Below are 25,734 nucleotides of genomic sequence, written 5' to 3'. Positions count from 1 at the left end.
TCAATGAATCAATCTAAAAATGTTTTTCCAATCTGGCTTAGAAATCCAAGAAAGGAAACAAAAATAGTACCCTGACTCCAAGCTTATAAACCAAAATGACAGAATTACAATGGATGGGGAGCGAAGGGAAAAAGCTCACATCCTTTGGAGGAAAAGCAGTAACACGGCAGCCCATACTAATTAGTTCTAAGCAGAAATGCCAAGACTTTCAGTAAATATTCTGTTCTTATGAAATCTACATTTCAGGTCCAAAATGCAGCTCTCAGCAACCCTATACAAATTTTGGGTTTTTAACAAATGTGAATATGTTCCCATTTTGCATAATTGTGCCATTTGTTTTTCATAATTCATACTAAATTTGTGAATTATGCAAATATAAATGAGCTGTATAAATCCTGAAACCCTACCCTGCCTACCACTTAGAGGGCCAATGAGAGTTTTGTTTGATATAAACGTAGTACACAACTTTATTTGTAAAAATGTAGGGGAAATGAGGGGAGGGACATCTCTAAGGGCAATGAAATATGAGATGATCAGAGGCATACCTGTTCGTCAAAATTTGCAAATAGATACAATTTATGCACTACCATGATGCCTGAAGGAAAAGTCCATTAATGTGGATTTCTAGAAGTATTTTTTTTTAAATCTGAGAGCTACATGCTGAACATGAAGCAAATGCTGAATTTGCCTTTGTGTATCTAAAATGGTGCAAGTTGAACCTTGATGCAAATAGGGATAAAATTGTGGTCCAAATCTGTGGCAGTTGAATGGGGAGTAGTAGAGCAGTTCCTTTGATATTGATTTCATGTAATTATGTACTGTCAGGTCTGTGTCAACACTTAACAACCATATAAATAGATTTTCTCCATGGCAATCTATCCCTAACTTGACGTTTCAGGTGTTCTAACAGTGCACTCATTGCCACTGCAACTGAGTCCATTCACCTTGCTGCCTATCATCCCCTTCTTCTCTCTCCTTTTACCCTTCCCAACATTAAAGGCTTCTCTAGAGAGTAAGGTCTTTGCATAATAATACATCTGAAATAGGATAATTTGAGCCTGGTTATTAATGCCTGCAATGAGGACCCTCATTCTATACTTGTTCTATAAACCATTTTTTGGTTTTCTTGGCTGCTCCTTTCATACAAGTTCTCCAATCCATAGAGATACATTGGTCTTCAGTTGCCAGTCTTTGGCACCAAAGGAGATGTTCCCTCCCCACCTCTTTCCTTTCCCTGCTTTTGGTATGGAAGGAACCTCTACTCTACTTTATTGCCAAAGCAAAACAGGATGTAAAGGTGCAATCAGCATTTTTTCAAGGCAGCCTGATTTTCTTTCAGCTCCTTCATTGTACAGCAAGGCTTTAGTGCCATCATCCAAAAGAGCAGGTAGTCATGATAGCCTTCAATCTTCCTTCTTTCAACTCTCCTGGTTCATTAGCAAAGCTTCTAATGCTGATTATTTGGCATTTCTGAAGACTTTTCAATGCATTGGGTTATATGCTAGACTATGATTTACTATTTTTATTGTTTTCTACTGCAGATTGTTGATGTAACTTGATGCTATTGTAAGCCGCCAAGAGTCTTTTGATTGTGCTCGGTAGAAAAGAAATAAACAATCTAACAGCAGGTTTCATGGCCAAGAATTCTTTTCCACCAATGTTTCTTGCTAGATTGCCAAGCATGTAAACATTAAAAGTAGCAAATTTGACTTTGCTTAAATTTTTAAATATATTTTAAAGCAAGAAAGAACACTTTAGAGCACTCTTTTCTCAATCCAAGATGCACCTGCCTAAATAGAAATAAGAGAGTAATTTATGCAATGTAATGGTGCATCTTTATTTGGGCAGCTCAACTCAGGAGGCCTTCTGCCATTAATTTAAAGAACATGCAATTAGTCAATGTTGTTGTTGTTGTTTTTATTCCCATACCTCTCCTGTACATTATTGATTTATTTGACCTATTTATTCCCTTTGTTTATCCCTGCCCCCCCCCCAAATTAAGGCAGATAACTAATTTTTTTCACACATACAGTATATACTGTATATTTTTATAGATTTCAGATGGAAATTAGGGCAAACTGGGAGGAGAGCCAAGTATGTGGATAAAAAATAAATACAAATAGCATGGGTCCAGTGAAGAGAGAATGTATAATTCCAATTAATCTTTTTTCAGGACTATTTTCAGTTTAAATTAATAAAGCTGTGTTACAAATCATGATTGCACAGTACACATTAAGTTAGCTCATACAGTATATCATAACAGTAAAAACTGGAAAAGAGAATTATTTACCATTTTCATAAATTAGCTGCAATTCATTTTACTGCTGTAGCTATTATTTAAGAAAATATATCTAGCTTTGTTGTTTTTTTCTTTTCATGTTTAAGAATATAATGAATTATACACTTAATATCCCAATGGAAATACTTTAGCCGTCTTTTTTTGCATTGTGTTTTACTATTAATAAGAACATAGTTTTAGGCAAATAAAGCTTGAAACAAAATGTGCTAGGAATAATATAGTTTTTTTAGAACTTCAGTAGCTCTTTTTAATCTGTTGCCTTTGTTTTATCTTCAGGATTCATTCTATGGAATTAAGGGACTAAGGGAAATTAAGTAAGTTTTTATTGGTTGCATTCAGATAACTGAGATCTCTTGGTTCTTATGCTTGTTTTTATTCAGAGTACCCTGAGAAGAAACAAAGCAGTGCTGAATATCCCTCCCTCCCTCCCTTCCTTTTAACCTACTATAAGCAGGCACAAGCTGAAAAGAGATATCTAGGGCAGAGGTCCCCAAGCCCCGGTCCGTGGACCAGTACTGGGCCACGGCATGCCAGCAACCAGTCCGCACAAACAAGCATAGCCCCATCCATTGGATGCAGGCAGCACACAAAACCACGTACCCTCCGGTCTGCAGAAAAACCTCTCTCCACGGAACCGGTCCCTGGTGCCCAAAAGATTGGGGACCTCTGCTCTAGGGTCAAGAAGGTGACCATAAGACTCAAGGGCAGAAGAAGAAAACCATGGCAGAGAATGATGGTCCATGGTCATGAAAAAGAAGCCAGAGTGAAAGTAGCTAATCAAACTACCTACGTCCACAAAATTCAATGAGCAAAAACAAATTCTTGGAAATATTATTGTAGAGGCTTTTATCTGTTGCTTACTGATATCAAACAATTCTGAAATGAGGCAACTATTTCCTATTACTCCTTTTTTATGGTTTTCCAGAGATTTTTTATAAGTTGATCTCTTAAAAGTGGAAAGTTGTTATTTACTTTTCCAGTAAAGTGGAAAATTATTATTTAGTTTTACTGTGTGTGGAAAGGCATAATTCCTAAATAAATGTCTGGAGTAGTCAGCTTAATCTGCATATTTACAGTTCTTGTGATTTGTTAGTAAAGAGAAATAAGGTAATACAGAAGCAGCACCAACTGATGTCCAGTTAGTATCTAACAACTAATATTACTATTAATTTCCATACACTTTCAAAGTACTTCATTTGTAATTGATACAAACATTGTATAAAATTGATTAGCACTATTATCACTTCCATACTTAGAAACAGAGGGCAGTGTCACTGAGACCCAATAGCTTGCCAGAAATACCTGGAAATGAAGTTTACAATTTACAACTCTGTTTCTTTGCCAATATATTATACTCTATTCAACTTTCAAAGGAAAACTAGCTTACTCAATACTACATCAGAGATCAGTTTGACCTAATCCATGTCTAACTACACACAATGTGCCAAAGAAATTAAATTTTGACACAATAAAATCTTTTTTTCACTGAAAATAAATTTTGCAGCTAGTTATTATTTGCAGAGAATTTTTCTGTCACCATCCCCAGTATTTTAAACTTTTGCCAATAGTTAAAATATTTTTTGGCATATAACAACGTGGGAGTTGAGAGAAAAATACGGGAATGTAATAAAGGCACAAGTCAAAACCAGGTATTAAAACTAAAGGCTATTTTAAAACAAAAGTGAAAAGCTATGCTGAATGTTAAAGTTATAGAAGGAAATGTTTTGCAAGAGAAGGTTAGATTTAGGCTGTAAACATATCTTTACAACCCTCTCCAGGTGTTCACAAAGTATAAACATGAGGTAAAATTTGAGAAAATACATGTATTAATTTCTCCACTCTAACATCTCCATATTGGGAAAACTATGAAGAACATATCTTTAAACAAATGGATGAATGAAGCTGGTTCCATCACAATTTCATTTTTGCCTTATACAGCATACATTTATGAATGAAGGAGATGTTTAGAAATGTTCTTTTCATCTTTCCCCTTTTCTGTAGTTACAAACATATTTTATACCTGCAGAATTTTATAAAAACAGAAATATAAGTTCATGAAACTTTGCAAGATTTTAGCAAACCCATGCAAGTACATTGAAATTTGCCTGAAACATGATCTGAAAACTCAAGTAGAAAGCCTCGCTGTTATGTAATATTGATCTTAACAAAGATCTGGTCAATTCACTATTGAAAGGCTTGAAAATCTTACATACACCACACAGAATGGCCTTCAACAAAAATGAACAATGGATGGAATAAAATAAAATGATAAAGCTTCTGCATGTTTGTGGAGATTAATTTTGAAAGTCTATTTCTCAAATATCTACATTTGCTTCAGATTTTTTCCTCTATAACTTCCCTTTTATCATTGACTTTAAAAGACCACTAGGGAAAGTACTGAATTATTTTTGAACATTTCAAATTATGTTGTGAATTCTAGGCAAGAAATCTCAGGGTTGCATCACTGCCACATGACTAACTAATGTTGCAAGCACTGCTTCCCTCTCCCCAAATATTAAGATATATAATAGGAAAATGCCTTTTTTATGAACCACACCTACAATGACATTCATAACTCCAATATACTTACCTGTCCTGGGTGCAGCAATTGTCCATGTTTAACATGGAGAACAAAACCTTTCTCACAAGAAATAGCACATTCTAGGTGGCCCCGACTACTGGAACTACAGTTTGCAAGAGTAGCATGATGGATCTGTGGAAGCACACAGCTTCCCTGCTCTCTACAGGTATGTTGAGTACAGCTGTTGGGAAGAGAAAGGGGGAAACATGTACAAACAAAACACAGATACACACATAGAGAAAGTGAGAAAAAAAAGTGTGTAGTGCTCCAAAACAACAACAAATCTTGTAACACTGATACAAATTTTGTTTTCTAAACACTAAGCATCCCTAAATCAACATGAACTATTTTATTATATGAGCTGATTTCTTCTCAGCTATGAAATTATAGCCAGTTTGATCAAGTGGTGAAGGCACCAGGATAGAAAGTAGAAGACTGAGTTGAACGCCTGCCTTAGCCACGAAAGCCAGCTGCATGTCCTTGGGCCAGTCAGTTTTTCTCAGCCCATCCAACCTCCAGAGTTGTTGTGGGAAAAATAGGAGGAGAAGATGTGTTGGATATGTTCATCACCACAGGTTATTTGTAAAAAATAATAAAAGCAGGATACATATAAATATAAGCACTTAAACAATAGTTAAAATCAAAATCAATACTAAAAAAAAACTGAAGCAAACAGGTGACCTGATTCACCTGTTTATGAAGCAATACAAATGGCCCTTAGTCACTTCAGGATAATGCTGAATTAGAAGACTCCAGTCTTCCAGTCCAACATTTCTGGCCAAAATAGCTCCAGGCTGAGCATTTTCAGGTCTAACTGTGGCGAGTACTGAAGCTGCCCAGCCTGGAACAACCTGAACATAGCAAAAATATTACAACTGCTGTGCCTCCTGAAGCCAGAGAACTTCAAAGAAGTATGAATAGTATTGTGGGGAAAAGATCCTGTTGGCCTTTTTCTTTAGCGTGATCTCTCTAGAGCAGGATGAAAAGGATTCCAGAGTTGAGCAAGGTGAATCAAATTGGTCACTTGGTTTTGCTTTCATAAGGTAGCCATGTTGCTTCAGAAAGCAAAGATGAAGGCTTGCTTTATTTGAATTTTCATCCAAAGGAAATAACCCTCGATTTTTGTATATCCATGCTACAAATGGTCATGTATTACACTGAAGGACAAGAAGCACTATTTTTAGTGTAAACCTGACTGCAGAGATATAGAGTCTAAATAATAGCTACTCTTAGTGATCCTAAATGGGAAGAAAGTGGAAAAAAATAATATTGAAGGCAAGCTACTATTTATAAACGGACAGCAATCCCCATTCCCTTCTACACTGCAGATGTTGTCTAGTCTGCTAATAAAACATCTGCAAGCAAACAATCAATCTCAGAGAGCAGCAAGGACTCCACAACGGGCAAATAATTTGAATATAGGACAATATACTTAGCACCAATTCTGCTGGCCTGCCACATAAACTTCCTTATGTTGAAGGATTAGCACTGTTTTCATTTTGTAGAAGTTGCAATAAAGGAAACATGATGAATTACTGTTTACTCTCCTTTAGTTGTGATCAACTAAGCCAAGCACATTGATTTAATCAAAGACTGGATCCGATCAATTTAATATAATACCACCAACCTAATTAACTAGATATTTGAAAATCCTATTACTACTTTATTCAAGAAAGCAAATCCAAGAGGAAAGTTTATCAGTCATTGATGGGCTACCAAAAATTAGTGGATTGCCTTTTTAAACAAAATAGAGCTATTACGTTATGGGAGATGGGAGATGGCAGTCTGCAGAATGAAGGATGCCTGCACCACAGGTAATCTGTTCAAGGAAATACAATTCAAAAGCCATGTGCATTTTCACACCTCTTTTTCTGATGCCTGACTTGAGTTCTGAAAATGACACTGGATAAAGTCAAAGGCTTGGCAGATTATTAGAGATCAGCGGCAGTTGACATACTTTTGAAAAGTTCATGAGTCTTCCATAGGTCAAATGGCTAAGAATCTGGACCTCTGAACTTCATGACCAAATGTATACTGCTATTTTCTGAATAACCATAAATGTTTCCCTTTCTCATCTCCCTGAAACTCTACCCTTTCTCTTAATTACATATGACACACAATATTCCCTTTTTGGATTGGTTTGGGTGCTGGGTTCATAACGCATCGTTCTTCTCCTAATAACTTTCTGTATTATGTGAGCATTTGTCTTACCTCTCCCCCCCCCCCATCCTGCATAAAAGTGATATTTAAAGATCCCATCGTGTCCCTAATAAAAAAGATTTAAAGAAATTCTATCTGCATGACTAGCATACGAGTGAAAAGTATTTTGTTTGTATCAGCTATTCAGTTGTCAAAGAAACATTATTTACATATAATCATAAAGAGAAAATCAAGGATACTTATCCACAAACCATTGATTCTAGGCAAAACACATAACAAATGTCATGACATAAAATGCATGATTTTTCATACCTCAGCATTAATTACAAACTGCTGGAGCTCACTGAACGTTTAATAACTCTATGCTTACAAAAGGTTATTGAAACTGAATGCCAAAGAGGAACAGTATTAAAAGAGGAAAGGGGGTATTAAAGAATTAGAAAAATTAAAATGAAAAGCAAAAGGTTATTTGTGGAAAAAGACCCTAAAATATAAACAAGAAAATTATGTGGTGGAGGGGAGACATAAAAAAAATAATGACACAAAGGGAAAAAAACAACAGGTAATGTTGAGCATTTTCCAGTTAACATAATGAGTAATGTTGGATTAAAACAATGTTTCAACATTTTCTCAATTTTTTTTAGTACAGCATTTGCTTCTAACACAAACCAGCCATCAAAATTTATTTTAACTTACCCTCTTGAAAAATGTATGAGCCACTCTATAAAACAAAAAGTTTTCTTCAGGCAATTTACAAGCGTTTTTTTCCAAGAAATACAGATTCAGTTCCTGAAAACAACATTCTTCTTTAATTGTTTATTCCCAGAACCCAGATTTTAGATCTTTAGTTTATTTAAATATTAATCATCTGCCCTATTGCAATGACTCTGAGGAGGCAGAGTACAAACAAGAAAAATAAACCACAACAAAAGCAGTAGTTAAGAATTTAATATGGCTGTAACCGGAGTCTACAAAATTCCATAGCCAGAGACAAGAGGGAACCCTTCAGGTGGCACCAAAATATCACCAATTCCAGTATCAGTTTGACCATCCGTAGAGCCATAGCCCAAAACTCCCTCTGGTACTCCCTAAACTATTACCAATGATGGGCTGCAAAAAAGAAAGTCTTGACAAAATTTTAATATTCTTGAATAGTGAGGTCATAATCTGGTTAGGATTTTAAAAATCAACCCTTTCATCTTATATTTAGGCTATAGGACTGAAACTGATCTTTGAAAACCCATTTAGGCAGTCCTTTAGTCCTTTCTTGAGTGTTTGCCAAAACTGTAAAATCAAGTTCTGAGTAGATGGAAGGTATCCTCTCCTTCCTATACTTAACAATTACATCATTGAATATGTCCAAGAAAAAAAATGCAATTTTTTTTACATTTGTCTGCTCTACACTAAGTCTTATAAGTTATGCTATAAATGTCCTTGAACTGTTTTATCATCTCTCTCTTACAAGCATCTATTAATAGTCATGAAGGTTTACTACAAGACTGGACAATGTTATTATACATGTTAGAAATAAGTTTATTTATTTGGTCAATTTCTATCCCATCTTTTCTTCAGGAGTTCAAGAAAGTTTACACGGGATCATGTAAGATGGGTTGAGAAACAATGACTAGCATGTAGTACATTTCCATTGCTAATGATGAACTTGAATAAGGGTTTATCCATTCCTAGTACAACACCTTAACTACTATATCACAATGGCAGTCATTATGGACTGTTTGTAGATTTGTCAGAAAACAACCTGAATTTGTATAGCCATCCATCTCACCAAAAGCAATTCTGGGCAGCGTACAACAAAGCTAAAACAGTGAATAAAAACAGTTATCATTTTTATTGTGATTATAAAAAATATTTAAAAGCTATAAAAACAAGAATATGCTGATTGTTGTTACATGCTGATGATTTACAGTATGTCTAATGGGTATTTATGTATCTAATATTCTATACTGAAATTATTATAGATGTGTACATACAGTACACTACTGTTCTACACAAATAAAGTGACTAAATTAGTAGACTAGTGAAATGTTGTTGACGTAGTATACTTAGATTTCAGTAAGGCATTTGACAAAGTAGACCACAACCTACTTCTTGGTAAGCTAGAATGAGGCAGAATAGACAACATCACCACCAGATGGATTTGTAGATGGCTGACAAACCGTACTCAATGAGTGGTCCTCACTGGTACTACATCCACATGGAGAGAAGTAAGCAGTGCCACAAGGCTCTGTCTTAGGCCCAGTATTCTTCAATAACTTCGTAAATGACTTAGATGAGGGAATAGAAGGGAACTCATCAAATTTGCAGATGACACTAAACTGGCAAGAATAGCTAACACCCTAGAACAGGGCTTTTCAACTTTTCACAGATTGTACCACTTTTAGGACATGACAATATTTGAGTACCACCAGTGCTTAGCAAGGTGTCAAAAACTTGATGACTAAAAAGGGGGGGCTGGGTTTTACTGATTAGATTCATTTGTTGTTATAGAAATGGCTAGTTTATAATATTATGGAAAAGTAAAAAGGTGAGGTTCAATGTTAATGCTTCCTTCTACCGCAACAGAGGAAGTATGTTCTTTTTCCCTTCTCCCACTCACTTTCCCTCCTTTTTCCTCCCCACTGTGTCCTACTATTTGCTTTTGTATTTTTGTATTTTATTCTATAATCTAATAAAATATTACAAACTGTAGAAAAAAAGTAAAAAAGTACCAGTTTTAATTTCTTCGGTGGCTGTTCCTTTGCTGAATCACTTTCCCTTTACACTGACAAATGTATGATGAATTTATCCATGTTTATTAATATGCACCACTACCAGCTAGTTCAGGTGTCTTCAAACTTGGCACTTTTAAAACTTGTGGACTTCAACTCCCAGAATTCCTCAGCCTTCATGGCTGATTGAGAAATTCTGGGAGTTGAAGTCCACAGGTCTTAAAGTTGCTAGGTTTGTAGACTCCTGAGCTAGCTGGTTTGTCCTTTTGAGCTCTTCCACAGTGAGGTAAGAATGCACCCCCCCAATCCCTTCCCTGTACCCTTAAAGACACAGGAATCAAGTGCAAAGCAAGAAAATAAAGAAACACAAACTTCATTTTTTTTTCTCGTTAAGCTGCCTCAGGCGTGTCACATGTCACAATGTTGCAATTCTAGACTGAAAGGCTCCAGCAATTGCGAAAAGCTTTAGCTTTAAATTAAGCCTGTTTACCTTCAAAGAAAACCTTCTAAAAGCCACAGACAGACTCAATTAAAGGGAGTACAACTAATTACATTTGTTTAAAGGGATTAAACCTTTCCTGTTGTCTTTTCCCCCTTTCCCCACCCAAACCACATTCTTTTATAGCCTCTCCTCTCTTCCCCCCCTTTTTCTTCAGTTCACCTCCAGCTCCCAGCTGCTTCTGGAAGCGCCAATCAGCTGGAGCCCTGCCGGCTCCTAGAGCTTCTGCCGAGCCCAGACAGTCCTGCAGCTGCAGCAGTCTCTCCCTCAGGCTTGGCTCGCTTTGGTTCATTCCCCTCCCCTGCTACACTTGGCTAACAATTGCATACCACCTGCAATGTGGCAAAGTACCACAAGTGGTACGCGTACCACCGGTTGAAAAGCCCTGCCATAGAAGACAAGCTCAGGATCCAAAAAGATCTTAACAAACTTGAACAATGGGCCCTATCAGTGATGGCGAACCTTTTGGAGACTGAGTGCCCCAAAACAGGCCCCGCCCACACCCTGCCTGCTCTGCCCCCACCTTGCCCCATCCCACCCCTGGCCCCGCCTGCCTGCAGGACCACCCACCGCCTCCACAGTCTGCCACAGATCGCCCAGGCGGCCCAGCAGCACTATGGCAGCCACACTCTCTGCCTGCGCCCCACAGAATCAACTGCGCACGACAGGGCACGAGGGCGGAGTCTTGTCCCCACTGCCCAGCTGCCATGTTCTTGGCTGCGCTGCTCCGCTTGGGCCACGCTCGGGGGCAACTCTCCTTTGGTGGGGCTGCTGGTGAGGTGGGGCTGCGGGGAGAGGTGGGGCTGGGGCAACGGCGTGCATGCCCACAGAGAGGGCTCTGAGTGCCGCCTCTGGCACACATGCCATAGGTTCGCCACCACTGGGCCCTATCCAACAAAATGAACTTTAATGTGGAGAAAAGCAAAGTCTTACATTTACGCAATGTAAGGTATAAGTACAGATTAGGCGAGACCTGGCTCAAAAACAGTAACTGTGAGAGGGACCTTGGAGTCCTAGTGGATGATCACTTGAATATAAGCCAGCAGTGTGCAGCAGCAACCAAAAACATAGGCATAGAATCAAGATCACATGAAGTACTAGTACCACATTATAAAACCCTAGTAATATCACACCTGGAATACTGCAACCAATTTTGGTCACCATACTACAAAAAAGATGTTGAGACTTTGGAAAAAAATTAAGAAAAGAGCAACTAAGATGATCAAAGGCCTGGAGACTAAAACATATGAAGAACGGCTGCAGGATTGGGTTTGGCTAGTCTAAAGGAAAGAAGAAAAAGGGGTGACATGATAGCAGTATTCCAGTATTTGAGGGGCTGCCACAAAGAGGGGGTCAAATTATTCTCCAAAGCACCAGAGGGCAGGACAAGAAACAATGGTTGAAAACTGATCAAAGAGAGAAGCAACCTGGAATTAAGGAGAAACTTCCTAACAGTAAGGACAAATAACCAGTGGAACAGCTTGCCTCCAGAAATTGTGGGTGCTCCATCACTGGAGATTTTTAAGAGACTGGACATCACCTGTCTGAAATGGTATAGGTTCTCCTGCTTGAGCAGGGGGCTGGACTAGAAAATCTCCAAGGTCCCTTCCAGCTCCATTCTATTCAAATGGGAGCTTAATTTCATATTTACCCTCTAGGGAAGAATTTGTAGAAACTGGGGGTTTATCTGGGTTTACTGTGTATTTAATATCTTGGATATCTAGGAATCACTATTCCAAGGAAATTTGTTTTGTTTCCATATGTAAAAATATCAAATTGTTTATTTATTAATATTGATATAAATTGATGGCTAATGGTCTGACAAAGATTGTTATGGCTGCACATTTTTCTACTACTTTGAGTTAGGAATTAGACAGTCACTATACTGTACTGTACTGCAGCACAAAATATCACAATTAAAAAACAAATCTTTCTCCCCAAATGCAGTCCCACCACCAGATAATGTGACTCCATCACTTTGCAATTCCAAGCCCCTCAAAAAATACTACATAATCTGTTATATCTTTGGTTCTTTAGGCATTGAATGAGGCAGAGTGTTGAAACACCAAACAAATTTATTAACTCAGAACAAAAGCAGCCCTAAAGGCTGCTGCACAGCTATTTATACAGTTAGCCTCTAGGTGGCAACCAATAGGTTTAAAGTAACAGTTTCCCCGCCCCAAACCTCATTATCAGCTTGGAGACAGCTAGTCTGGCTTTCAGTAACAGCAACTGTTAAACAATACAGCAATGTAGGTCAGACATTAAGCAAGTGATTTAAAACAGTTGTGGCCAATATATTACATAATCCATGGAGACCAAAAGGTTGCGAAACCCTGCAACTAAATAATTATACATAGAAAAATAGCCAGTCAGGAAGCAGGCTATGCAAAAGCTATTTCTTCCTGACACAGTTTTACTTGTAGATTTTTTTTTAAATGTCTACCATGAGAACTTCCAGCTGCAGCCAGAAATAGGGTAACACAGAGAAAGGTTTGTCACTAAAGTAAGTAAGGACCCAGAATTTCCTATCACATCATGTGTAAAAAGTCCTGTACAAAAATAAAAATATGTTTAGCATTCCTAAAACCTAATCAGACAAGCAATTTTTACTAAACTCATTTAAATTACTGATTGGGTATGCTTCATCGATGACCACATGTTTTTTTTCTCTTATTCCTGCTCTAGATAAGATTTATTTAGCTCTCCTCCTCTATCAGAGAAATGTGTCAACTCGATTTTAGATGCAATCAATCATTTAAAATCCTTTTAGCCTTCTTCAAACATCCAGATAATAGTAAGACCAGCCATATAGCAAGAGTACATCTCTTTACAATGTAGAAATACATTTACATTGCAATTTGGATCTACACATGTGTAATTTCTTAATGAATGAGTTATCTGTCAATGTGACTCTGTGCCCTTGCATATGTATTAATTATTTCAGTTTTCAGAACGTTCACTCCCTGGAATGAAGTGCACTGGGATCATACTACATCTATGAAAATGCTATTTTCTTTACCTTCATAAGCCATTTTTATAATGCAATGACATGTGCCATTGCTTCTCACAGAATATAAAATCCCCTCTCTTGCTTCTCCCCCCCCCCCGGAGATTAACTGACCCCAAGCAGCCACGTTTCTAATATGAAATAGGAGGACTCAGCTGGATCCTTAGCTGGAGCTCCCAAGATTCTAGCTACTAAGAAAAAAACCACAGACCTCAGACGGACAGCAATTCTTTAAACCAAAGATCTCAAAATAGGACACTTCCTGCATCGTATTTTCCTTATGAAGCAGCTTCTTTCAAAGCCCAGCCTCACATTCACTAGTCTCTCAGTTGTCTTGAGCAATGACAGTGACTTAGCTTCAGACCATGAGGCTACAACCTATCATCAAGCCAACATTATGTTCATATGAATCCTTCGGGTTCATGATCCTAAAATATTAAGAGTTTTAAAAATTAAAATGTTCAGTTGCATCCCAAAACTAACTATGAGGTTACAAACATTATACTATATTGTAACAAATGCTTTAGAAATGGTTAGACCTTTGTTGCAGCAGTTGACGGTGAAATACTATTAAAGACATCATATGCAAAATCTAATCTATACTAAGTCCTGTGAATGCGCCCTCTCTAAAATGCACACAACATTCTAGCATGTAAAATACTACTTGTAGTTTAAAATGATAACATTAATAACAAAGCTAAAGAGTAAGAGAACTAGTGTGATGTAGTCCTCACTGAGCTGAATTACAGGTAGGAGATCAAGTTTGAGTTCATCCTTAGTCAATGAAGCCCACTGGGTGACTTTGGCTCCCTCTGAGTCCAATCTACTTCAGAGACTGTGGTTGTAGAGAAAAACAAGAGGAGGGAACACTAGGTGACCCAGATTGAGTTCCTGAGTGAAAGGTGAGACACAGATCTCCAATTAAATGTTATTTAATAAATATGGAGTAAGGAAGTGCAGCAATTGCAGCCTCAAGAACTGTTTCCATTGTATTGGCTGGCCTTTTAAATATGTTGTCGGCATGGGAATTACTGTCTGTGCAGATCACACAACCGCAGAAGCAAAACTAATCACATGTAACTTTTTGACATCATTGCACATAATTCAGAAGTAAACTCCAACCAAATTGAGTTGAGTTGACTAAGTCCAAGAGTGCTACACATGTGGCAAAATTTCCACACCTGAAATCATAAGAATGACAAGAACCTGAGGAAAGCAGCAAAATGTGTAGGTTGCCATAAGCTACTTAAAATTTATTTGCAATTAATATGACTTATTCAAGAATTCTTTATGTTATGAACTCCTTCACCAGTATTTGTAATCATCGCAGGTTCCTACAGAAAATCTGCAGATGTAAATCTATCCAACATTTGAAAAGGAGACCATATGCATCCCAAAGGAAGAATGACACAGTGTGTATATATGGAGAAAAATTCAACTTGAATTGAACTTCAAATTCAGTCTACCAACATAGATGGCAAAATTTATCAAACTATTTGCATACATATATACTGTACATACAATACATACCAGTGTATTTGGGCACAAATAATCCAGACTTCACCTGACTGACCTGAAAGGGAACCTCGGAGCCATGGTAGACAGAAGCTACTATAAAAAGGGCAACTCATTAGGAAGGGAACCACCAATATAATAATACTCATTTGCAAATCTATGATGAAAGCCCATTTGTCTGCAATACTGCTCACTGCTCCTCAAGAATATTATACAACTAGAAAAGATGCAAAAAATTGTAATGTTTATGGGGGCGTTGTGGAACAACTGCCCTAGGAGGAAAAACACTAATAGATGGAGCTCTTATTTTGGAACAAAGGTGAATGAGACCACAAAATCACACATGGTTGAGATTTCTCCCTCTCTCACAATGTTAGTAATTGAGGTCATCCACAAACTAAATACATAGTGATTCAAAACCATCAGAAGTTAATATTTTATGAGACTGTGTATAGTTAAATGACAGCTAATGTGGGTGGCTTGAAAGGGTTCACAGAGGAATAGGCAATTAGTGGCTACAAATATTTTCAGCAATTTATTACTCTAAACAGAATGCGTTAAATACTGCTTGTTGGGAAATAACACCCTAACCCTACTGTTTCTTAACCTGGGTTTATCAGCTTTCCAAATGTATCCAATTGGCCCACATGTGACACAAAATGCTGGATTAAAAGGACTTTTAGCCTGATCTAGCAGTATTCTTTTTATGTCCTAATCATTCTTCACATTATAGGGATGAAACAAAGTGAACAAAAGTATATCTCTATTTTCACAATGCTTAGATTAAAAAAATATGCTAAATTTTATTTCAGCCGCAACAATAATTAAGAGGCCCGTGTGTTATCCCAAACATCTAATTACCTGTGTCTCTGGCAGCCATGACCTTTATGCTCTTGGAGACAATTACTTGGGCTGGAAGAGTCAAATGGCAAATGGGTTCGCAAAGCCACTGCAGAGATGCTCACAGAGAGAGAGGAGAAGTTGAACAAGGCATAGGTGATTTGGTGGGAGGCAATTTTTCCAGTCATGTTGATGACCAGGGGATTCTGCTGACATGACAGCTCTGATGTAGCTGAGAGAAATTAAAGGAAAATATTTTTTTAAAAAAATCATGGTGAAATCTCTTTAAATTAAAAATAGGTAAGAGTTCCTGAAGTTTTTTTTTGTGGGGCGAGAGAGGATTTTATCACAGAGTGGGGGGAAAACTATAAAGCTTGGAGAGCTATAGTCTTCACAATTTTGCCATTGCAGCATTTCTTCTCTTTTCCCCAATGCAGAGCAATGGTACCTTAGAATAAGAGTGCAGGAGGGCAACACAGGGAAGTCTGTTCCTGTCCCACCTCTTAATAGAGGGAAAGGGAAGAGAAATGATATGTTAATGTTGCTCAATTTGATACACTGGGGTTTCAACTGCTATCTGAGAATCAATACATTTGAAGAGGGCCAGATCTGGGAAAGCTACTTTAAAAGTGGCAGGGATGGCTTTGTGAGGTGAAAGCAATACCTACTTTTGACTTGCACCACAATCAAGAGGAGTTATTGGGTGCTTCAAAAATAGTTCCGTTTCTGTTTCCAATCCTGCCACGAGAAAACTTCACTGCCATCTTTAACCTGAATTCATACTGAGAACTAAATTGTTTTCAAACTATCTTTTAGAGCACCTCTGAAAAACAGCATTTGCACTACTACCAATCTATCACTGCAATAAATATATGTTCTTTTATGTATTTAGAATGATATGTGGCCAGCCCCATAAAGGCACACCAGACTCTATAGTGTTCTGCAAGAAATGGGACGCTGGACAATAGCCAGTCACAGGATCCTTAAACAAAGATATTAACACAATTCTGAAAAGTAGGAAACTTAAAAATCAGTGCTTTGAAAGAATGCAATATACTGACAAGATAGCAGGGAGTTAAGTGCTTCTTTGTAAGATCCTTTTGCTTTAAACTCTAACTTCGAATTAAAGTAGGCAGGCACATTCTGCTGAGCAGTGATATTTTAGTTTGCAGTTATTCAAACCCATGAATGTTCCTCAACATGAAATGATTTGGAACAACTTGTTTTAGAACAAATTCTACATTAGAGTTTTGTCTGACCTACAAGGTTTGTAAAGATTGGGGGGGGGAGTTGGGGGGAGAGTTATTCAAACCTAATATCTGTGATTTGACATGAGGCAGCCCATTAACATCAAATGAAGCTGCTACTTATATAACGCAGAACACTGAATTAAAGCAATGTTTTGTTTCCCTTGATATTCTATATTGAACTATCAAGTCAAACTTTTTGCATCTCACATATAAGTATGCTGCACAATATACTTAATGGGGCAAAACCAAGATCAATCTATGTTTTGTAAGTAGTGTTTACTCTACCAAATCACCTGCAGCTGTCTGGGAATAAAGAAGAAAAATATCCTTCCAATCTTATTAATGCATTGTTCCTCACAAAAGCAAAGAAAGAAAGATAAATGTTGTGTTAACTTCACAGAAATGCCTAGGTAAATTTTTAGTATATCACTTACAGACTCACCAAGGAAATGGTTGTGACCATTGATGTCACCCAAGTATATCGTCATAGATGGTTTGAGATGGTCACCACTGGAAGTGCCCACAGATGCCAGGAAAACAAAGAGTGAAGTAGCCATTCTGGGTTGGCTGAAACACACCTGAAGAACACCAGTACAAAGACTGAGTATGTTATGACAGGAGCAAAAAGAGCAGTTCTGTCGCAAAAGTGACAGAAAAACAGAATTTCTTCTTCACCCCATCACTCATCCGTACTATCCTAGAATTTTCCTATTTAAATCTGAAATTGAGTTCATTTAATTTGGTTATTCAAATCGCTCTTCAAAATTGTTGTTTGAACTCTCAGAGCTATGAACCGTGGTTAACTCCCTATTTCATTTTCAGGAAAACCCAGCCAATAAAGGACCATATATAAGAACATGCATCATGGTTAATCTAAAGTTAACAATATTCTTCCTTAACCAAGCAAAACTAAAGTCTAATAAGTGAGGTAGGAAATGGTTTTCTATAGAGCCATTGCAGAAGATTTTCAATTAATAACATTTGAAATTTAGGTTGATCCTTCAGCATTCAGTATCCATGTGGATAGTTCTAGGTTATCAATGATCACTCTAAGGATTTTCAGACATTCAAACTGTGAAGCTTTCTGATTCCCACAATCTTGTTTACTAAACAGTTTTCTTTCTTATTCTGATTCAGCTGGATAAGAGAATGAATTCCCACAACTGATATTTTCACTTTTGTGCTGCAACAATTTTATTTTAAACATGTGATTCACCATCACTGTTCTTCAGGACCATCTCTTGGTCATTTCTGGAGATATATCACGGAAACCAGAGGGATGTAATTTATAAAATAAGCCATTCACTTGTTCGGAAACTAGTAGTATATAATCAAGAATACCAACTTAATGAGCAATTCCATTGTAATAATGAAAACTATGAAATGGTAATTTTATCTTAGCCATTAATTAAAAGAGTCACTGACTTCTTATTGTGTATATCCTCATCCATACTACAGAAGTAGTATTATCCTCCAAATATTATTGCAGTGTAAATCCAAATAAATAAATACCCACAATCTAACACGTAAGTAGCTTACATTTGTGGAAATGGCAAAACTGGTCAGAGAGGAAAGTATAAAGAAATTTTAAAATCCTGGAAAACTTTTATGAACTGTTTGCTAAAAAAAGAAGTGAAGTGATATTTTATGGATTTAATGATAGAAAAAAATGAGAAATAAGGGGCTGAAGGGATTTCTGGAATAGTTAAGAGGGAGAGGAGATGATGGGTTTGTTAAAATCTATTGAAAAGAATGTCAGAAATCGTTTAGTTTCTTTTCTTTAGTTAATTCTTTTCTGTTTTTCTTTTTATTTATTGCACTTTATTTTTTCTTTACTTCTCTTCCCTTCTCTATTTTCTTTAATAGATTAAAAAGTATTTAATAAAAATTATTTTAAAATGTGTATATCTTGACATCTATTATTAAGTATTATTTATTTATTCTTAAATTAATTTTACATTCAACGTATTTACTTTTCCAATTTTATACTATTCTGCCTCATTGTAAGGGAACGAGGTTGTTCCTGGGAGAACTGAGTAAAGAATACTTCCAGCAAAGTCCATTCAAGGCATGACAGTTATCCTAGCTGTGTAGCTAAAGCTAGTAGGAACCAATATCAGACAGCAGCAATATGAGATGATGGAGGTGGATGATCAATTCAAAGGCAATGACCAAAGTATCATTTCAGCAGAAGGCAATACCATTCCTGTGTTTTACCAAACCATCCACATAGATGAACAATATAAAGAAGCTGATAATATACGTGCCAGATGATGCACTCATCAAACTGATGGAATTCAACATGTTGCTGAGGAAGAGCTGTGGATCTAATTGTGTTGATGGTGTGGCTAGATTAAAGCTTTTGAGATGCCTAATTGCTGATGCTATCATGCAGAAAAAGAAAATCTGAAGCTATAAGGCAGGGGTGTCAAACTGCCAGCCCATGGGCCGGTTGCATCATGCGGAGGCCACGCCCACCCCAGCTCCAGCAATGCAAAAAAAGTCGTGATACGTCATGTGACGCGGTGAGTTTGACACCCGTGCTATAAGGAATTACAGTTGAAAAATGGAATGTAAAAATCATGATGCAGAGAAAGCTCAACACAATAAACAGTGAAGCAAAGCAACCACACATTGATATCTTAGGCACCAGCAAACTGAAATAGTCTGGAATTGGACACTTTCTGTCAGAAAATCTTACCACTTACTGCACAGGGTTTGAATAACTCTGAAGCAACATTATTGCTTTCATAGGCAGGAAGATAGTATTTAAGTATAACAAAGTTAATGACCGAATGATATCAACTGGATTGCAGACATCTTTTTAATATGATAATTATACAAATTTATACTCCAACAACTGATGCAGAAGAAGCAGCTGATGAGTTGCATAGACAAGTTCAATGTCAAAATGGCAGAATATGTAAGAAACATGTACTGCTTGGGGCTGCAGACTGGAATGCTAAAGCTAGAAATAGTAAGGAAGAAAACTTAATTCAATTGTATGAACTAGGAAGCAGAAATAAACCAGGAGAGTGCCTTATCAGTTTCTGCCAAAGGATTTATTTGTTGCTAACACAGCCTTCAAACAAACAAAACAGCGCCTGCTTTTTTTTTTTTAATTTTTATTATTTAAACCAACAAAACAAAACATAACATAACACACATAGTATATATTTTAACAGCAATTTCGTAACAGTAATCTTCTATTATTTACATTTCCCCCCCTTATTCTTCTTTGGAGTATTTGTAAAAAACAGCGCCTGCTTAAGTGGATGTCATTAGATGAAGTACAATTAAATCAAATTGATTTTATTATTGGCACAGGGTAGAAGAACAGCTCAGCTTTACCAGTAAAGATGTGACTATGGACAGACCATGAAACAGATCACGAAATGTTTATGTACAAGTTCCAAGATAGGCTAAAGTGGAAGAAGCAAGCCAAACAGTTTTCATAATATGATTTTCAGCATATGCCCAACATTTTCAAAAACATCAGGAATGGCTTTGAAACTCTGAATTTCATCGATGGAGAACCTAAGGAACTGTGGAACTATGAAATCAAAGAAGCCATTAAGCATGCGTGTGAAAAGAGACTGCCAAGACCAAGAAACAGAAGAGAGTAAACTGGATGTCAGAACAGGTAATTTAAATTGCCAAGAGGAGAAGAGAAGTCAAAACCAAGATCTCAGGAAGGGACCTAACAAATAATTTCAGATAACTGTTATAAGAGACAAAAAGCAGTTTTACCATGACATTTTTAAAGACATTGGTGATAGAAACAGAAAAGAAAGAAACAAGAAACTATTTCAAAAGATCTCCAAACTCAGAAGGAATTTCTAACCCCGAACTGGTACTGTATGTTAAAAGAACAGAGATAGCAGCTAATTCAAAGAAAGTTTTAAAAAATGTGGAATATTGTATACTAAAATTTGATAAAACAGAGGTGTCAACTGTCAGGATACCTTATAAAATATTCCTTATTCACAAGTATTAGTACTAGAAGATGAAGTTAGATCAGCACTCCATTTATTCCTGGGTCAGAAGGTTATAGGAATTGATAGAATATCTACAGAAATACAGCAAGCAACAGAAAAATTAGTAAGAGCTCTAAGCAAACTATTCCAAGCATATCTGGAGAATACTACAATGACCAACATATCAGAAGAGGTCATCTTATCTTCCAATATCAAAAAAGGTAAACTTAGCAGAATATGGAAATTATTGTACAATATCATTAATTTTGTGGGCAGGCAAAATTATGTTTAGGATCATCCAATGCACTTTCGAGCTGTATATAAAAATGGAGATGCCAGAAAAGGCCAACAAACATGAGATAGTATTGCTGATGCACGCTGGATAATTGAGAAAGTCAAACAACACCAAAAAGAGGTCCTCTGCTTCGCTGACTATAGAAATTTGCTTGACTGTGGTTGATCACGTCAAATCAAAGAATGTGCTTAAAACAATGCAAAACTCAGAATATGTCCTTGTCCTCATTTTGGTCCAGCAACAGTTCAAGGAACTCTTCAACTAGAGAGTCCTGGATGTCAGCATTCACACAGAAGTGTTTACCACACTAAATGTCTAAAATGAAATCTACATTTTTAAAAATTATTTTGGTTGTTCTTTGCAAATATTTAGCTGGGAGGAAAATATGAGATGATTAAAATTGTAAGAAAAAGCATCATGTAGCAGCACTATGTATAAATAAAAGGACTCTTTCATCTCCCATTCACAGTGAGTTGGGCTTTTCCTCCCACAAATAGTTCTGGAGAAAAAGACAATAAGAGCCCAGTAAAACATCAGGGATTATAAGGCATCCAAAGTTGTAGTGAAGCAGAAGATTAGCATTTAGCAGTTTATAATGCTTAGCAGTTAAACCATAGTTAACTGCCAAAACTCAGTATGATCAACCTGGAGATTGGCATGCACATATTAACTGCCATTTTTTTCTCAATACGTGTTCATTATGTGACTGCCAAATCCACTCACCTTCAGCCAAATTCTGTCATTCAAATGTGTTTTCTCCATGTCTGTATCCTGAAGAACATCATTTTTCATACAAGGAAACCAAGCCAGTTGTGATTCACTCTCCAGAGTCTCCTGATGATGGGGCCTGCACACCTAAAAGAGAGAGAGAAAGAGAGATTTTCAGTGCTTCTCAAGAGTTGGAGAGACACAGTTTTATCACATCAGAAACAATATGAAAAGCAAGGGAACCATAACAAAAATCCAAAATTCATATTAGGAAAAATACTTAAGTCAGCTCAGTTTGGAAATATGTGCAATATTTGTGACCCTGAAATGACCTAATAAAAGTACTGGAATTCAGAACTAGAAATAACTAAATGGTATTTTTTGTTGTTTCTTTCAGAAGTTCTATTTAAAAAAAAACTTTTGTTTACACACACACATACACACACACCTGCCCATGGCATCCTTGCCCCCACAGTATCTGCTGGCCTACTTGCCCTGGACTTCCATCACTTCCCATTTAATGACCCATGTGGTCTCAGAGTTATGACAGCAATCGGAACTGCTGGGATTGCCACACCAAGCGATGCAGTCAGGTAATGTCACACTTTATGATTGCATTGTTTAGTGACAGAAAATCCAGTCCCAATTGCCGTCGTAACACGAGGTCTACTTATATGGTCATCTTTTTTTAAAACCATTGTGCAAAACTTTAAATGCACAAGAGACAAGCTCATATGCACACATTGCTATTTTTTATGTTTTTTAATACATGTAGTCCTCGACTTAGAACAGTTCGTTTAGTGAGCATTCAAAGTTACAACAGCACTGAAAAATATGACTTATGACCGTTTTTCAAAGTTACAACTTTTCCAGCATCACCATGATCATGTAATCAAAATTCAAATGCTTGGCAACTGGTTCCTATTTATGACTGTTGTTATGTCCCAAGGTCACATGATCCCCTTTTGCGACCTTCTGACAAGCAAAGTCAGTGGGGAAGCCAGATTCATTTCACAACCGTGTTACTAATGTACCAACTGCAGTAATTCACTTAACAACTGTGGCAAGAAAGGTTGTAAAATGGGGTAAAACTCACTTAACAAATGTCTCACTTAGCAACAGAAATTTTGGGCTCAATTGTGGTCGTAAGTCAAGGACTACCTGTACTGGTTTTTTTTTCTTTTTTTCTATTTAATTAATAAGGGCAAAAAGTTGAAAATTAAAAAAAATATTCAGAGTTTTAATCATTTACATAGTAGTTTCTACATGCGGGCAGCTCTCTCTCTGTGGGGATTTAGTCCTTGTTGTAGCCTCTCTATAACCACGCAGTACCATTCCGAGTTGTAGATGGTATTCATCTTAATGACTGCTATTCGATACAAAATCAAGCTAGCCACAGCCAAAACTAGTAAGGCTTTGATTGCCCAACCCTTGCGGCAGGAGAGATTTTATGAGAAAATATTTAAAATGCTGGTGGTTTTACTGGAAGATTGGAGAAGAATTGGATAGTGGTCCACATCTCCTTCGCTTAGATGCTGGTATATAGAAGTTTACACTCTCATGCCATGGTTAAGTATATAAAAAAGAAATTAAGTATTTATTTTAGTCTCTAAAGGGTTATTCTTAAGTTTATATATTTTGGGGGGAGACACTGGTGTAGAGTAGGATGATCTTTTTAATTGTCAAACCAAAACTCTTGCAAAACAGATGCTCCTTAACTTTGAAATTATAGAAATCTGATATAGACAAATATTCTTTAACCCTGATGGTCTCATGCTTGGCAGGAATAGATGCCAAGTTTAAAGTAAGATAGGCTTGTCCTTGGCAAACTTCAATGAGATGAGACCATTAAAAACACATGTGAGTAATGATGATTCAGAGCCTAAAGTACACAATTAGTCAGAAATCCACATGGATGGCCTTTGATGCAGATCTAACTGGGAGGTTGCTAGTTGTGAAGAAGTTCAGCCTACATTGTCTCTCTAGATTTTCCTGAATGTCATAAGACACATAGCTCTTTCTTACTTTCTCTGATTTTTCTTGAAGTCTTGAATGTTCTCTGATTGTTTCATGTTATGTCATTATGTTGCTTTTTTATATTGCCCTAGAATAAAGCCTAAAGCACTAATGCGGGTGACATTATTGCTTCCGAATCTAGAAAAACATGTGACCTGACACACAGGGCCTGGACAAAACAATACAGCATTTAAGCATATAAGTTCGCATTTGTAACCTGACATAACATAGCCAGACCACTGGAAATAATGAGGCCCTAACCCTCCGGAGAACAAGCAAAAACAAAAACAAAATTCAGCTCTTTAAATTTTTAAGTGGTATGTGAAAGATGAAAAATGTAACATCTAAGTGTAAATAAAGTACATGGTCTACTACTGACCTAAAATTCAGGCACAAAGGAATTGTTCATACTGAGGGAAAACTACAGGAGTAGCAGAATCCAGACTGCCTCATATCCTCTGGGAATGAAATTGCTCCTCCATTTTACCGAAGAATATATTTTCTATTCTATTCCACTCTGTTCCGTTCCATTCTATTCCGTTCTGTTCCACCCCATACCACCCCACTCTGTCCTATGATTCTATCATTCTATGTAATTTTGAAGCAGAATCAACAGCTGGCAGACATGGAATGTTCGGAACAGCCATTTTTGTGAAAGAAAAGAAGGAAACAGACACCTTCACAAGAGGTTCTCCAATCACCATGAACACTGGACATGTTTTCTCATCTTGGTGGGATGCATAGGCATCTGATGCCCACTGATCCACATAATCTTTTGGGGTAAAGAGACCACAATCCACAATGCTGTTCCTTTCCTCAAACGGCTCACAAATGCCATCACCTTCATGGACATAGCATAGGCTTGGTTCACCTGCAATTGTCAAAAATATGCCAGAATGATAAATCTCAAATTTTATATCTAGCATTTAGGTATAATCTTCCTTCCTCTCCTCATGCCTGAAAGATACATTTGCAAAAGTGAACAGATGAAGAATTCCAAATTCCATAAAAATTGATCCAGGAAAATTTGAGCTACATCCTTTTAAATGCCAATTATTAACATTGTTCTGATTTTGTTTTGTTTTGTTTTTCTCCAAACTGGAAAGAAATGTAAGGAAAGCCATATATGTAGTCCTCTACTTACAACAGTTCATTTAGTGACCATTCAAAGTTACAACAGCACTGAAAAATATGACTTAATGCCATTTTTCACAGTTACGACCTTTGCAGCATCCCCATGATCATGTGATCAAAATTCAGATGCTTGGGAACTGGTGCATATTTATGACCGTTGCTGTGTCCTGGAGTCATATGATCACCTTTTGGGACCTTCTGACAAGCAAAGTTGATGAAGAAGTCAGATTCACTTAACAACTGTGTTACTAACATATCGACTGCAGTGATTCATGGCAACTATGGCAAAAAAGGTTGTAAAATGGGGCAAAACTCACTTAACAAATGTGTCACTTAACAGAAATTTTGGGCTCAATTGTGGTCATAAGTCAAGGACTCCCTGTACTCTTATTGGGAGGACAAATCAAATATCTCTAGTATCTTGAGCAATACCCATAGCAAATTGTAGAGAGGCAGACTTTTGTATAAAGAGAAGGGGTGCTGGGAGCATAGCTATCATGGGCTGAGGCCGAGTGCTCTTTTCATTAATAATAATAAAGTTGGAAGGGACCTTGGAGGTCATCTAGTCCAACCCTCTGCTCAGGCAGGAAACCCTATACCATTTCAGACAAATGGCTGTCCAGTCTCTTCTTAAAAACTTCCAGTGTTGGAGCATTCACCGCTTCTGGAGGCAGGTTGTTCCACTGGTTAATTGTTCTAACTGTCAGGAAGTTTCTCCTTAGTT

The 25,734-nt window shown here is 37.1% G+C and overlaps 1 protein-coding gene across 1 annotated transcript in view; it reads right to left on the bottom strand.

Moving 5' to 3' along the window:
• The window catches only part of PAPPA2 (pappalysin 2), a 162,657-nt gene that overhangs the window by 49,277 nt on the left and 87,646 nt on the right, over window positions 1-25,734 (bottom strand). Inside the window, exons 10-14 of the mRNA XM_015818519.1 lie at window positions 24,554-24,747; window positions 21,876-22,007; window positions 17,323-17,458; window positions 15,652-15,862; window positions 4,890-5,061 (exon numbers count right to left, since the gene is read on the bottom strand). Coding sequence (XP_015674005.1) covers window positions 4,890-5,061; window positions 15,652-15,862; window positions 17,323-17,458; window positions 21,876-22,007; window positions 24,554-24,747 — 845 coding nt within the window. The remainder of the gene's footprint in view (window positions 1-4,889; window positions 5,062-15,651; window positions 15,863-17,322; window positions 17,459-21,875; window positions 22,008-24,553; window positions 24,748-25,734) is intronic.

The sequence above is a fragment of the Protobothrops mucrosquamatus genome, unplaced genomic scaffold, assembly GCF_001527695.2.
Source record: "Protobothrops mucrosquamatus isolate PMUCROS unplaced genomic scaffold, P.Mucros_1.0 scaffold757, whole genome shotgun sequence".
Taxonomy (NCBI): domain Eukaryota; kingdom Metazoa; phylum Chordata; class Lepidosauria; order Squamata; family Viperidae; genus Protobothrops; species Protobothrops mucrosquamatus.
This window is presented reverse-complemented; position numbering and strand designations above follow the sequence as displayed.